General features: G+C 35.8%; 1 protein-coding gene across 1 annotated transcript; it reads right to left on the bottom strand.

Annotated features, from left to right (window-relative positions):
* Positions 1–1,884: 1,884 nt before the first annotated feature.
* On the bottom strand, positions 1,885–13,712 carry LOC110728486 (uncharacterized zinc finger CCHC domain-containing protein At4g19190-like). Its single transcript, XM_021908126.1, has 6 exons — positions 13,355–13,712; positions 12,617–12,756; positions 12,408–12,521; positions 8,711–8,912; positions 3,299–3,416; positions 1,885–3,201 (listed from the first exon to the last, which is right to left on the bottom strand). The coding sequence occupies exons 1-6, from the start codon at positions 13,634–13,636 to the stop codon at positions 2,543–2,545; spliced, it is 1,515 nt and encodes a 504-aa protein (XP_021763818.1). The 5' UTR covers positions 13,637–13,712; the 3' UTR covers positions 1,885–2,542.
* Between the last annotated feature and the right edge of the window lie 168 nt (positions 13,713–13,880).

The following is a 13,880-nucleotide window of genomic DNA, read 5'->3' as shown; positions in this document are numbered from 1 at the left end:
TTTAGGAACATGACAGAAATAGGGAGTGTAAATTTCCCTTTGGGTGGCAGCTGGCTCTGCCCATCTCTCCCCTTTCTCCACCTCATGGCTCTCTCTCGCTGTATGCAGCCGAAAATGCTTCTCCTCTGAATCGTCAGAGTGCCGAATGGAGGTGCTCGGCTCAGAGTCGTCATCCGAGCTCTTGGGCAAAGCAGTCGCCTGCTCGGATAAATCAATGACGAAAGGTTCATTCTGAACCACCTCCCCTGATTCCGCCAAAATGGAATCACTTGGGGTACTAGGGACGCCAGGCGGCACGTCCGAGATCTCACTTATGGGCGCGTAAAATGAGGAGCCGTCTGAATTTGTAATCCTGGCCGTTCTCTTTGTTCTGGCCATGGTGTCCTGCACAGACACATAGACAATCAGACTCTGTCCAATTTGCAAAGGATGGTCCAGCATGGGGAAGGTGGCACTCCTAGTTCTAGATTCAGCCGTCCGCGGTGACCGGATGATCACTACCCTAGGCCGTGCCGGGTGCTTTTGGGCTACCATTTTTTAAAACGGAAAAAACAAAGAGAAAGTGAAAAAGGATACATGCAGTTACCTTAGAAGTAGAGAAGTCTTTGAACCCTTGAAAAATGTAACAGCTGAAGATGCAGGCGTACTAGGAACAGGCGGTCTGTAAAAACAAGCGGCAGTAATCCAGAGAGTCAGAGCAGTCGTCTAAAGTCCTGTCTTAAAAGTTTCTAGAATGTCCAAATGATTTGGACACCCCCTATTTATAGGGGAAGAATTTCAAGGGTCACAAAAAAAATAATAAAAAAAAAAATTAAAAAGAAAATTAAAAACCGTTCTCCAATCATGGCGTGACACATGTCACAGGCGCCACGTGGCATGCCACGTCACCCCTGTGAGGGGCAAATGATTAGGGGATTTTTCCCTGCCACGTGTCATCCACGTGGACCAATCAGAGTCCGTCACGTATCACCTCGTGAGAGGTCCAAGGTGGACCAATCAGATCACGACACGTGGCAGGCATAATTGCCAACTGAGCAAGTGGCCTCCTACGGTCCAGGCAAAGCCCAATCAGCCCTAGGTTTTCGGAACGACAGGTTCGGCCAAAGGTTGTTTGACAGCTTCCACCTCCATGATTTTGGGTTTCCAATGGCCAAACTTCTCCTTTGCCCTCTTTCTTTCCGCCGCCATCGCTTGGGCAACGGCGGCCTCCACCACTGCCCTAAGGGACTCCCTCTCTTCCCGCTTCTTCCTCTCTGCCTCCCTCAATGCCTCAAAGTACTCAGCTATTACACGTTGAGCAGCCTCCACCGCTCGATCGATGGTTGCTGTTATGGGAGTCTGAAATTCCAATTTTTTTTATTATTTTTTTAGATAATCTGAGTGACTGTTTCCGACAGCGAAAGGCCCAAGACATCGCTTTGATACCAACTGTTATAGACTGAAAATCTGACTCGTATAATTTACTGATTAAGAGGAAATTTGAGGGGGAAAGCTTGGAAATTTGATTAACAAATTGATAATTTCTTACAAAAGGTAGTAGATTTAGCCGACAAAGCTCATATTAGTAACTTAAGGTCACAACTCTCCTAATAGTGACTTAAGGTCACAACTCTCCTAAGGAAATACTCCAAAATTCTATCTGCCTTCTCCTTTCCCCTCTCTATCTATTTATACTAAAACTAAGGACTATAAACCTAATAATACTAGACTACCAATATTGCCCTTCCTTAGGTTAATCTAATACAACAGGCAGCATGTACCCGTACTATAATAATTATTTGGTGTTTTTTACAGCAAATGTACAAATGACATTAGCCTATGTTTAACACCAATAAGTAAAAAATTAAAATATATAGACTCTTGTATAGTATTTTAAGTTGAATCTAATGAAATTTCAAATGATTATAAAATTCTTGCATACAAATCCCAAAAAACGGTCAATGAAGTGTATGGATAGTGAAAGTCAAACTTGGTTAATTAAAAGCATGAACAGAGGATACCACAACCTTGCAGAAATCCACATCTTTCAAATATACATTACAATGAATCCTACATATCATGGACCTGATATATTAAGAACCTAGTCACTGACTCACTGTACGTTAAAAATTCTCCTAGTCAGAAGATGTGATTAGCTGCAAATTACCTAAACTTCAGAGCACAGTTCAGTAGCATTCAAACCAGCCTTGAGCTTGACTAAACAAACCCAGAGATGTTCTCCAGATCACCCATTGACATCCAGCTTTTCTCAAGTGGGCTTGAAAGCACTGCTTTAAGAAAAAGTTGACCAACTATACCCAAGGAATATCCAATCAAAGTTCTTGTACAGCGCATTCAAAGCTCATAATTGAAAACTTCTTGCTGCGTCTCAAGATTGAAGACACACAAGAGATGGCTCTAATTCCTTTACGCCCCCTTTGATCCCCAACTGCATGCTTGCATATTCTGTTACAAATCTTTTAGCCGCTGCCATCTACCTTATGGACTGAACGATCTTCATGAAAAAGTTATTGACAGTGCAGAAACCCATGAGATTACATAGTCATCGACCATTAATATAACGTTTGTGCTTCCTCGTATGTCTCTCAGATTCTGAATCCTCTGATAAACAATATTCAGAATCATTTTGGGGCTTCTTAGACCTGCATCTTTTACCTTTTTTGCTTGACTTCTCTTCACCTGATGAGCCACCTTCATGCAAAGATTTCGACTTTTTATGTCTACGTAAATCCTTATGCTTACTCCTTCCATGATACCTTTCATCCACTGAATCCTCTGACATGCTAGAATGAGATAAATCCTTTCTATTCGTCTTGTTATGTACGCGCCTTTTTCTTGATCTTCTTTTGTGCTCATAGCTATCAGAGCTAAAGCTGCTCTCTTGATCAGTATCCAAATGTAATCTCCGTTTCTTATGCTTACTACTAATCTTACCCTTTAATTTACCACTGTCACCATGAGACACAGGACTATTGCCTTCATGACTTTGTCTGTGTGAAGCCCACTTCTGTTTTCTTTTGCTGCTATGTTTCATTTTTGAGCTTCTTCGGTCATTGTCCCTATCTGAAGAAGAAGTGCTGTCTTCATGATCTTTTCTACGCGATATATTCTTCTTATTGCTTTTACCTTTAGACTTCTTTTTATGAGTTAAAGAGTTGAAATTAGTCAGCAACTCCGGTATATTTCCCCCATTGAGAAATCCTGCACAAGATTATGAGCAACAAACTAAGCATCATTCTAAACAGTATGAAGCCAAATAGTAACAGGGTGTGCATGAACTAAACTGAATGCACTTTACCTCCATACTCATCAAATATCTCCTCATCAGCAACTATCTGCTGGTTAGGATCATCTAGGTGAAATCCACCACGTGGAGGGCTGATGCCTGGTTTCTGCTTCAACTCCCACTTTAAAGGCTGACAATGTAACAAAATAAAAAATAAAAATAAAATGAAAAAAATTATAACTTGAACAAGCAAGACATCAGAACTATGGATTAAAAAAATATTATTTGACTGTTAAAACAAAGGCGCTGCGAAATTGACAACCTACAATTGACACAACAATTATACAAGGTAAAAAAAAAAAAAAGAAATGTGAATTAATCAATAAAAAGATACTACATATAAAAACCTAAAAAAGGGTCTTCAGTTCACGCTTCCATAATCAATTCATTTTATCGATGGAAGCTGATGTGAAATTACCACACAATCATTCAAAATTAATAAATTTAACTTCCAAGAAGCTTCTGTTGTTGGGGTTTCCGAATTTTTGGAAGAAAAATAAAAGGGTTAAAACTTGATTCAAAGATATAAATGTGATTCACAAAGTTTAATGAACTCAATCTTAACCTCACACAAAGTCTGACAAAGAGGCAATAGGAGTGAGAAAATCTCATCAATTCATAATTCATCAAATGCTGTCACCATAAAGGTGTTTTTTGCTATAGCCAACATAATCCTAGTTAACTTCTACTGATAGATCTGAGATTAAATTGAAAAATCAAGGACTTTAGTATATACAAAAGAAAGTTTAAATCTGCATTCTTTTGCATTGTGGGAGGTGCACCAAAAGTTGTAGGTACGGGCAAAACACAAACATAGGTCTGAACGAACCGAAGCTCGAAATCGTTTCCATCAATCAACTTAAAGTGGGGGAGTACCTCAGGATGATATGGTTTAGGCACACGGCCACACCTAACGTTCTAATAGCTATCTTACCCAAGGAAATCCTAACCCTCTAAATTGTCCTTATTGCAGTTATTCACCAACGCCACATAATTAGCTTAAAGACTAAAGAGCACATCCAAATAGTTGTTCAAAGCCAAAATGCTAGCAATTTAGACTTGGGTGATACATCCATATTCAACTCATGGGCTTCTTATATGCTCCCACACCAGATCTTATTTGTTAAAAACAAATTGACCTCATTTTTCTAGAGGTAATAACAGAACTAACACAGCCAAATGGATGATGATGCCTCGTTAAAAACTATTAAACCTAGTCAAAATAAACCATCTTGAACCATTGCATCGGCCCAAATCCAACGCCAATTATTGTTAATCCGTAATCACAAGCATCCAATGTGAGAACAATATGACAACCATGGCGGTTTGCCAAAAAGAGTAAACCCATCATTGACCAAGAAAGCTTATTAAAAATCATATAATACAACTTTAGTAGAGAGAAAGCAATTTAAACTTCTAACTTCAAGGTTACATGAATCAAAGACAAATTACGCATCATAAAAGAAGATATCACATTCAAACAATTCTCTTACAATATGGTTACGGTAAACAAGAACTAAGCATAAAAGACGCTTCATCAAAAACACATTCAACAAGTGCAGGTCCAATACAAATCCCGAGTTCATCAAACATGTAGTACAACCATATTAAGATCTTAATAATGATCATAGTCCACTTGTAATCCTTCTAATATTCAAATTCAAATAGGTGTAAAATTGTAAGAGTAATAAGGTAGTTCGTTCATACTAGCATGAAATTTAAATTCCTCATGGCATGAAGAATAAATAAATTAAATATGTAAATAAAAATAAAAAAACAGATGAGCTACACTATATAGTGAGGTGAGATATGTTGGAGGCATGGCTTCCTAGTCATAGAATGACGCACCAAAATTAACCTTGAAATCATCATAAAAAATTGAGGAACCAAAATGTAGATCTCATCAACTCAAGAGTGCTTTTTAGTTCTTGTCTATGAACATAGAACAACCTTGTTCTTCCGACTTGTATCCCTTCTTCTAGGACATATTACAAGTCCATGATATTTTGAAATATTCTATCAACAATGCTCTCTAGGTTTTGCATCTAGAAAGGCAATACTCATTTCCTCTTCTATACTCACAGCCATATATGAATCTATTATCCATGTTGCTAAGCTTATACTTTCTCCGTTCCCCTAGTATTGCAACAAGGGGAGAAGACACGAAATTTAAGATAAGGAGAGAGATAGAGAGAAATAAAGCTAGGGACCATGTGATGAGGAGAGAGAGGGAGGGAGGGAAAAACAGAGAAAGCATGCACATATATGGTAATGTTGCAATATTTGTGAAACTTCTGAAAATGGTAATTGTTGCAATATTAGGGGAACGGAGGAAGTATTAAATAGCACATCAAAGGCACAAGGCAAGGGCGCAATGTGAGTCAGGGAGTAACAAAAAATTATATAAGAAGTCAAAAGCATGGGGCAGTCTAAAGGCAAGACAAGGAGTGTGCCACATAACACCTTTGGTGATGGTCTTAGGTCACCATCTGTAGAGATGCATGTACGATTGTAGATTTGAGTAAAATTCAAGGTTATAAGGAAAATTTTCATCAAATTAAAACGTAAAATGCCTAGGTAAAATAGAGAAAAGAGAGAAATTCAAAGATTGAAATTTAACTTAAGGATCATTCTAGCTAATGTTCCAGTTTGATGTAAAACTAAACGGAACTTTGTTTTTGGGATTTTAGAGGAAACAAAAAGAAATACAAATAGAATGAACAAAACTTGATTCACTAATCACAAATATTTATGAATTCAAATTGAAGAGCAAAATTTTGATTCCCTAAACACAAAGATTAGGATGTTTACAAAGAGGCAAGAGATATTTCTCTTCAATTCATAAATCATCAAAAATGTTCAATACAAAGAGTTTCTCACCCTTTCTATAATTAGCCAGTATAACCATTATTAAAATTAGCTATAGAATTCAATTCAAGGATCAAGATCAACTTTAATGTGCTAGTGTAGCATTCGTGAGGACGCATCACAAGGAAAAAAGCAAGCGCACCTAAGCAAGAAATATAATTTTGATATCCCTCTAAAGGTGTGGGCGCAACTCACTGAATTGGTGTGGGCACACTATTAGAGTAGATCTGGCACACCTAACTTTGTTCCTCATGCTCTTCTTCCTCAATATTAATTAAGCTTCCAAGAAGTCTTTATTCCACAACATTAGCTTATATGAGCCAATCCAAATAGTAGTTTCAAAGGCAAAATGCCACAAATTTAGATCCATGTCATAAATCCATGTTTAATCCATGGGTTTGATGCTCCGGTCTTAAAAATCAAATAGCAGACATTCATACATTTAGTTGCGATATTAAGGTATATAAAATTATCTAATTAGGAAGCATACCCAAATTCTTTTAAAGGAGCATGACATATTTCCACATGATTAAACCACTTTTTCAGGTGCCAAATGTAAGAATAAAACTTTAAAAGAACATATCAAAGTTTAGGATTTTAGACTATGTTGAGCAGGTTTAACAACTTATTAAAAGATAGCATAATGAAGTAATGAACCCTTAAGAGAACATAGTTCATCCAATGAAACTCTAACATCTTAATAATCTGCAAAACTGAAATAAAGAAAAATAACCATTAATTTAAGTTAGACTACAGAAGAAATACCGTCTAATTGGGCATGTCACTATGAAGTTTCACAAGGCAACTTTAAACTAAAAGTTTCAAAAAAAGAATTCCCAAAGAGCAAGGCAACAACCTCTAAAACTAACAAGTGCCAACTAAACTCCAATAATCTTCATAAAGGCTATTGTGTCTTATGATTCACTTGCCTTTTGTTCTTTCCACACCATTACTCATAATCATTTGAAATTGAAATTATTGATTATTTATTTCCCTGAATTAAGTGTTCTCAGTTGATGTTGAATCTTCTTCTCAATTGATCATGTTTAGTCAGTTAGTCTTACACCTTGCACCTAGGCTCTAGAGATCCCTAGCACAGCACCATGCTACACGTCTTTCTAAACTAACCTTCCTGACTCCCAAAAGGAAATATAGCAGATAAACGATGCATACAAATGTAACATGAAAGAAAGAAACAAGATATGTCTTAGTCACCAGCAACACTGCACTGCTAGTATACTACTACCAATCTACCAACTATTAATAGACAGAAAGACCTGCCAAACCAAGCAATCATAACATTTAACATTTTCATTTTACCCTGGTATTCGTCCACTATTTCAAAGATACAAGAAAATTAAGCTGCCTACCATCATTAGAGATTCCAAATTGCAAAATTAGTCATATATTAGAGAGTATAATCATTAGAACTACAAACCAGAAGATGAACCATCTAAGCACACGAGAGATATTTGGTAATGTACAAAGATGGCACCGCCATCAAGGAGCCACAAATAAAATAGTAAGAATATAAAATCTTATCTACAGAATACAGTGTTGTATGTATGTATATATCATTTATGGGCACACATGGAGGAAGGTATTAAAAAAATTAATCCATCATACTCGATTTCAACTGGAGATAGAGAGACATGGTGGCCCTAAAAATAATAATAAAAAAATAAAAAAAATAAAAAAACATCTATAATGTTTGTAGTAACCAATCACTTTACGTCTATAAAGATGCTCAGTTTAAAATAGTCAATATTCTACTCTGCTACAAATTTCACTAACCAAGATTTCCTATAGAACTATACCCCACTCTTAAGAAAAAGTGAGTGGCCACAAAAGGTTAATGACCTGAGTTTCAAATTTAGATTTTGATTTAATTAGTTTTATATTAGTTTTAATGCATGAGTTACCCTATTATATTTTGGCTGCGGTGGCAGGAGAATTCCCAACATACAGAATAATTGAACAACAATAATCTGCCTGGAGATCAGATCAAACATCTACCAGATTATAGTAGCTATATTTTTCCTATATAAGCCATACAGTTCCGTGGTTGCAAGTTTGCAACATGGCAACAAAGTTGAGGTAAAAAGATCCAGTGAGAAGAGCATAAACACAAACAACACCATTCTAGACATGTGTGCTAAAATTAGTTAAGTAGAACACAACAAACTACCACAAACAAGCATGATCAGTAGCAGAGGATCCCAGCATTGCAGGTTGAATGGTGTAACCCCCAACCATTACACATTTACACCACGAAGTCAAGATATTAAAAGTAAAACACAGGTCTAGACATGTAACTAACTGAAAAGTGCTAGAACAGCCAGCATAATTGGGGCAACTAGAGGGATATGGATTCATAATAGCTAATTATAAACATTTAGTTGTCTAAGTTAAAAGAATTTGTGGAGTATACACCATGAGCAACTCAAAATTGTATCATTAAAAGTTCGGGTTTACTCATGTGCCAGCATCACAGTTTGGCATAAGCACATTACAATCCATATAATTTAGCATGCAAACGGTAATAACCACACTCACCTCACTTGGATCCATCTGCGCCATAATAGCAGTCAAGGGGTCATCTCTCTTCAGCCTATTCTCATCATTTGGCATTATAGCATCCTTCAGTGGACATTCACGGTCTCCACTTTGATGCCCGTAATTTCCACATCTTACACATTTAACATTGCGAACTTCTACAGCAAAGGGTTTAACCCTACCAGTAACTCCAGTCTCCAACCTGCAATTTATAAATTAAATATTTAGAAGCCACATCACATAACATAAACACCAAAAAAACAAGCAATAGCATTAGGAGATAATTAACAAAATCCAAAGGCTTAATATGCATAAAATGCAAGATTGAACAGCAACCATAATAAGTCAAGAATTTTCACTGTGCACTTGTGAGTTGTGAGCCTGTCCATGAACAAAGAAATCTACCATTTTGCAGTGTAATTGATGAAAACAGTACAGTCTTACAATCTTACCATAGTAAACAATGGAACAAGGGTGAGTAGCGTAAGGCAGCCAATCTATCAATTTAAGGATAAGTAGCTGGATAGGTCAACAATTTAAGGCAGCCAATCTTTCTCTAACAGATGCAAAGAAGATAATGAAAATTTTGTATTAAGCAAGACATCACAGAAACTATAAATTGCTATAAGTGTAGGAATTTATGAATTGAGATATTTAAATGATATCTCTACGATCAAGAGTTTTGAAAATTATACTAAACTGAGCATGTATACTGGTTCAACAAGGAACTCGCAAGTTTAAAGCCCAATGAGCCCACATGGGTCAAAAGTACTAATCCAATTAGTTTTTGTCTTACAGAAAACAACTAATTAAAAAAATAAAAAGAAAATAATAAATAAGAGCATAGTGGTATGATAACCTGAGCCAACCCATCAAACCAGATTAACCAAGATATATTCTGCGCAAAATTGGACAGTTCGAAAATTGCTCATTGCCGAAGCAAAGCATTGTGACCAACTGACCATTATGACACCTACAGAAAAATTATGCACCTTCTCTAACTCAATTTCATATTTAGTTTTTTCGAGTGTAAGTCGTATGTTTTCAAGCGAATTTTGCTAGTATTTAGGCATATAATCTAGCACAAGACATTTGATTTCAAACATATTATAATTACTTTGACAATTTAGCATGTGAAATCAAAATTTTACAACCAATTAAACTTAATTGGGGCTAAAAAAAAGGGTTCATATTTTTCATATACAATTAAGAGGTTTTCTTTCTGTAAATTGAATTATAAAGTAATTTTAAATTATTTTTGAAATTTTTAAGAGATGAACAAAAGGTTCGAAGGTATTTGATGAAGATGAACATTCAAAGAGAGGAGATAGAATTGATTGGGGTGGACAAAAGAAGCAATGGGGTTAATTACATGTGATTATTGTAAATTAGATTAAAAATGAAAAAATAACAATGGCAATGTTATTCTCAGGCCAAAGTCGCTGGAAAAAGTATAGGATAGCAATAGTAATCATAAACAGGTTTAAAAGGTAGTAGTTAACAATTTTTTTAAAATGTAATATTTGACAAAGTGTCTAGTTTGCTAGGTAGTAAGTGACAAATATTCCTACCACATTACTGGATTGAAAGTCAAAAACTAAAGTTAGATATGTTCTTCTGATTGCTTTAGAGTTTAAAGTGGGGAGTTTTAGATTCAGATTGATTCCAAGTCAACTCTTAGGTAAGCCTAGAGGTTCTACCTTTGCCATTTCAAATGTGCTTTTTCCTCCCTGGAGAGGTACTAGTTAGGTTTTACAATAAGTGTCAATTTTAACGTATCCTGTTAAATCCCCAACCACCTAATACTTTTTGGAAGGACAAAATCAACCTTTTGAAGGGTTTGTAAGCACGATCATAGACTTCATTACCCTAAATGAAAGGGAGCTAAGCTGTTAAAAATGTTAAGCAGCTGTTGGAGTTTAATATAAAATTAAAAGTGGAAGCACTAGCAGAGGAGCTAGGTGTTGTACACATTCTCTTGGCTTTACGATTTACGCTAGATACCATAAGTATAGACCAGCCTAATACAGTGTCCTAACATATGTCATGTAATTAATTCCCTATTATCCGTCAACTTAGAAATGCAAACATTCAATAAAATTTAATAGATAAAAAAAACTTTCAATAAGTGAAAAAACTTTATCTACATATTGGAAAAAACAATAGGAAATCAGGTCTAAAGCTGTTGCTATCAGTTAAAAAAATCAGTTTGTATTATACATTGAAAATCGGGTAAGGAGTACAGGGCTTTGCTTTATATCTTATAGCAACAACCCATAAAACATAATCATCAATACTTATCTTATAAAACAATATCAGTGTTACTCTTAAGATTAAAGAGAGTTGACCATATTAATAGTGTTTGACCATCATGCCACAAAAATAATGGTCCATCATAGATTCAACATGATACATATGGATGTACGCAAAAATCGGTACAAGAAGAAACATAAATGGATGATTTCAGTTTAACACATTGCAAACCTTAAGTCTTCCACGAACTATACCTTAGCCTACATGAGACAAACAATTATACCCACCAAACTTGACATGCTTGCTCTGTTGTTTTTTTTTTTAATCTAATCGCAGCATGTCCCCTTACATGTATTTCACATAAGATATTAAAGAATATAAATGGAGAAATTAACTAAAATTTCTAGAACACGGATAAAAATGAATGGGTCAAATTACTGGTGCTTAAATTATTTTAATTAAACTGCATGTTCCCCTTCTCTAATATCTTCCTTTAAAATGTTTGCAAAGAGACATGATGTGATTAATATATGAGAAAATCAACATTAGCACACACCTACATGTGTATTAGAGTATGTAGTTTAATGCTTCTTTGTGTGGGTGAGGGTGAGGGTGAGGGTGAGGTGTGAGTGTGAAGTGGCAGATTAACCTCTTCAAACCCTAGCAACCAAAATTTAACTTGGATTCTCCTAAGCCCTGGCCCTTGGTTGACTACAGTTTGCCACCGTATCTTTATAGCTGGTTGGTCAAATTTTGACTGGGCCGTGAAAGGTAGAAACAACCAGCAATTGTCATGTATATAAAGCAATATCCAACAAAGGCATCAAAGAATCACTCCTAACGCTTCGCTAAAAGTGAACCAACATTGAATCCTTCCATTTAGAACAAGCCAATATACCCCTCACAAAAATAACATAGTAGAGGAGCTACCCAGCTACGCCTAAATTAGATCCAGGATAAACTAAGCAAGTGTACAAAAAATAGAATGAAGCATCACACCCTCCCAGTTGGCCAAGATCAAGAAAATGACAACTTATTGTCGTAGCTTCTTATATTCAGAATCACAAGTCATGAAAATTCAGTCAATGCAGTCTTTAAAAAGACAGAATGGCAAATCAAACAAAGCTACCATTCACTTTCTCCAATGATTGGTCCTTTGATATGCACAATTATGCTTCAAGAGACCATTAGCAAAGGAGAGAGGATTGGCAAAGCAATGAAAGTAATTTACAGAGAGCAAACTTGTGGAAATTACAGGCTGTTTCTCAAATTCAGCTAGACCATGTTATTAGAAGGTTTTTTATATAATTACATTCTAAAATCATAACTGGAAGATTAGATTAAACCTTGGAATTGCTTTGATTAAGTAATAAAGATGTTGACCAAAACCACAACTATGATACGTAGTATAGATACAGAACAAGATAGTTTCTTACAATTTTACCTCGGAGCATTCTTGAGAACAGCAAATTCTTCTTCAGTTGGTAAAGTCCGGCCAAAAACATCCTTAGGTCTAGCTTTCTTTTTCTCTTCCTTCACAGCTACAGCTTCTTGTGCCCTACAACATACATCAAGTTTCAGACCGAGGATTTTGTCAGGCAATACACAATCAAATCACCTCGCGATAAAACCAAAGGAGGGTAAGATAGATACACTGAAGAGGAAGAAGCAGCAGTTGGGTCACTCTCACCAATCTTCCTTCTCTCATCAGCAATCTCAGCTGCTTTTGCACTCTCGGCATTGTAACCGGGTGGACGCACATACATAAAGCTAACAGCTTGCATAATATCCACCTATAAAAATAAAAAAACAATCTCAAATTCTCAACACCCCATAAACAAAAGTTCAAAGTTGCATAGATTACCCAGAATCAAGGAAAACCCTATTCCAAAATTGTGCATTTATAGTCAAAAAAACCATCCTTTGTCAAAATACCCACTTCAAAAAAACTTAGTAAAAATAAACAATTCACCTCAAATCAAATCAAAACATGAAAGAAACCCAGATTAGAGGAAATCATGAGCTATGAAATCAACCCAATGTCCTTCCTCTACCAAAACGATTATAAATAAATGAACAAAAAATTCACCTCAAAACCATAACCAAATCATAAAAAACACAAAAAAAATAAATAAATAAATAAGAAAAGGAAAACCCAATTCCAATATTGTGAATTTATAGTAAAAAAAACCATCCTTTAACAAAATACCCACTTCAAAAAACTTACTAAAACTAAACAATTCACCTCAAAATCAAATCAAAACATGAAAGAAATCAACATAATGTCCTTCCACTATGATAATTACTTATAAATAAATGAACTATTCACCTCAAAACTATTAACAAATCATAAACAACACCAAACAAAACAAGAAACGATAGAAAAATGACCTTTTCTTTCTCTTTCTGAGAAAGGAGGGAGGTCTGGCGGAGGTACTCCTGTTCTTGAGAATACTCGCGGGCGATCTCTTCGGCACGGCGTTGGCGCTGAGAATGGGTTTGTTCGGCGATCCATTTGCGGCGTTGATTAGGATAAGAGAGAGGATGCCAAGGTTTCTGATTGAGAAAGTTATGACTCCAAGCAGTGCCTGCTTTTGTCTTGAAATCAACCTCACCACCATCTTTGTCTGAAAATCTCTTGCTTAACCTTGGTCCTCCTTCATCGTCCTCCATTCTTGTGTTTTTTCCCCCACTGCCTCTATTCCTATGTCGACTATCTCTTTCTCTTTCTTATATTCTTTTTTAGTTAGGCCACCATTTAGGGGTATCCATTATTTGGATAACCGAAATTCAATCCAAAGTAAATTATTAATTCGGATTGGATTCAAATTTTAATTCGGATTAAATTGAATTGAATTTTTTTTTAAAATTCGGATTTTCGGATCTGATCAGATTAACCTTGGTTGGATCTAAAAAA

This window comes from Chenopodium quinoa, unplaced genomic scaffold (genome assembly GCF_001683475.1).
Source record: "Chenopodium quinoa cultivar QQ74 unplaced genomic scaffold, ASM168347v1, whole genome shotgun sequence".
Classification (NCBI taxonomy): Eukaryota; Viridiplantae; Streptophyta; class Magnoliopsida; order Caryophyllales; family Amaranthaceae; genus Chenopodium; species Chenopodium quinoa.
This window is presented reverse-complemented; position numbering and strand designations above follow the sequence as displayed.

What these genes read in the sequence shown, in the direction of transcription:
- LOC110728486 (XM_021908126.1), bottom strand. Translation starts at nt 13,636, where the DNA reads ATGGAGGACGATGAAGGAGGACCAAGGTTAAGCAAGAGATTTTCAGAC. An exon ending in GTTCTCAAGAATGCTCCGAG is followed by an intron (nt 8,913 to 12,407) that starts GTAAAATTGTAA and finishes TATAAATTGCAG; the next exon opens with GTTGGAGACTGGAGTTACTG. An exon ending in GATATTTGATGAGTATGGAG is followed by an intron (nt 3,202 to 3,298) that starts GTAAAGTGCATT and finishes AATCTTGTGCAG; the next exon opens with GATTTCTCAATGGGGGAAAT.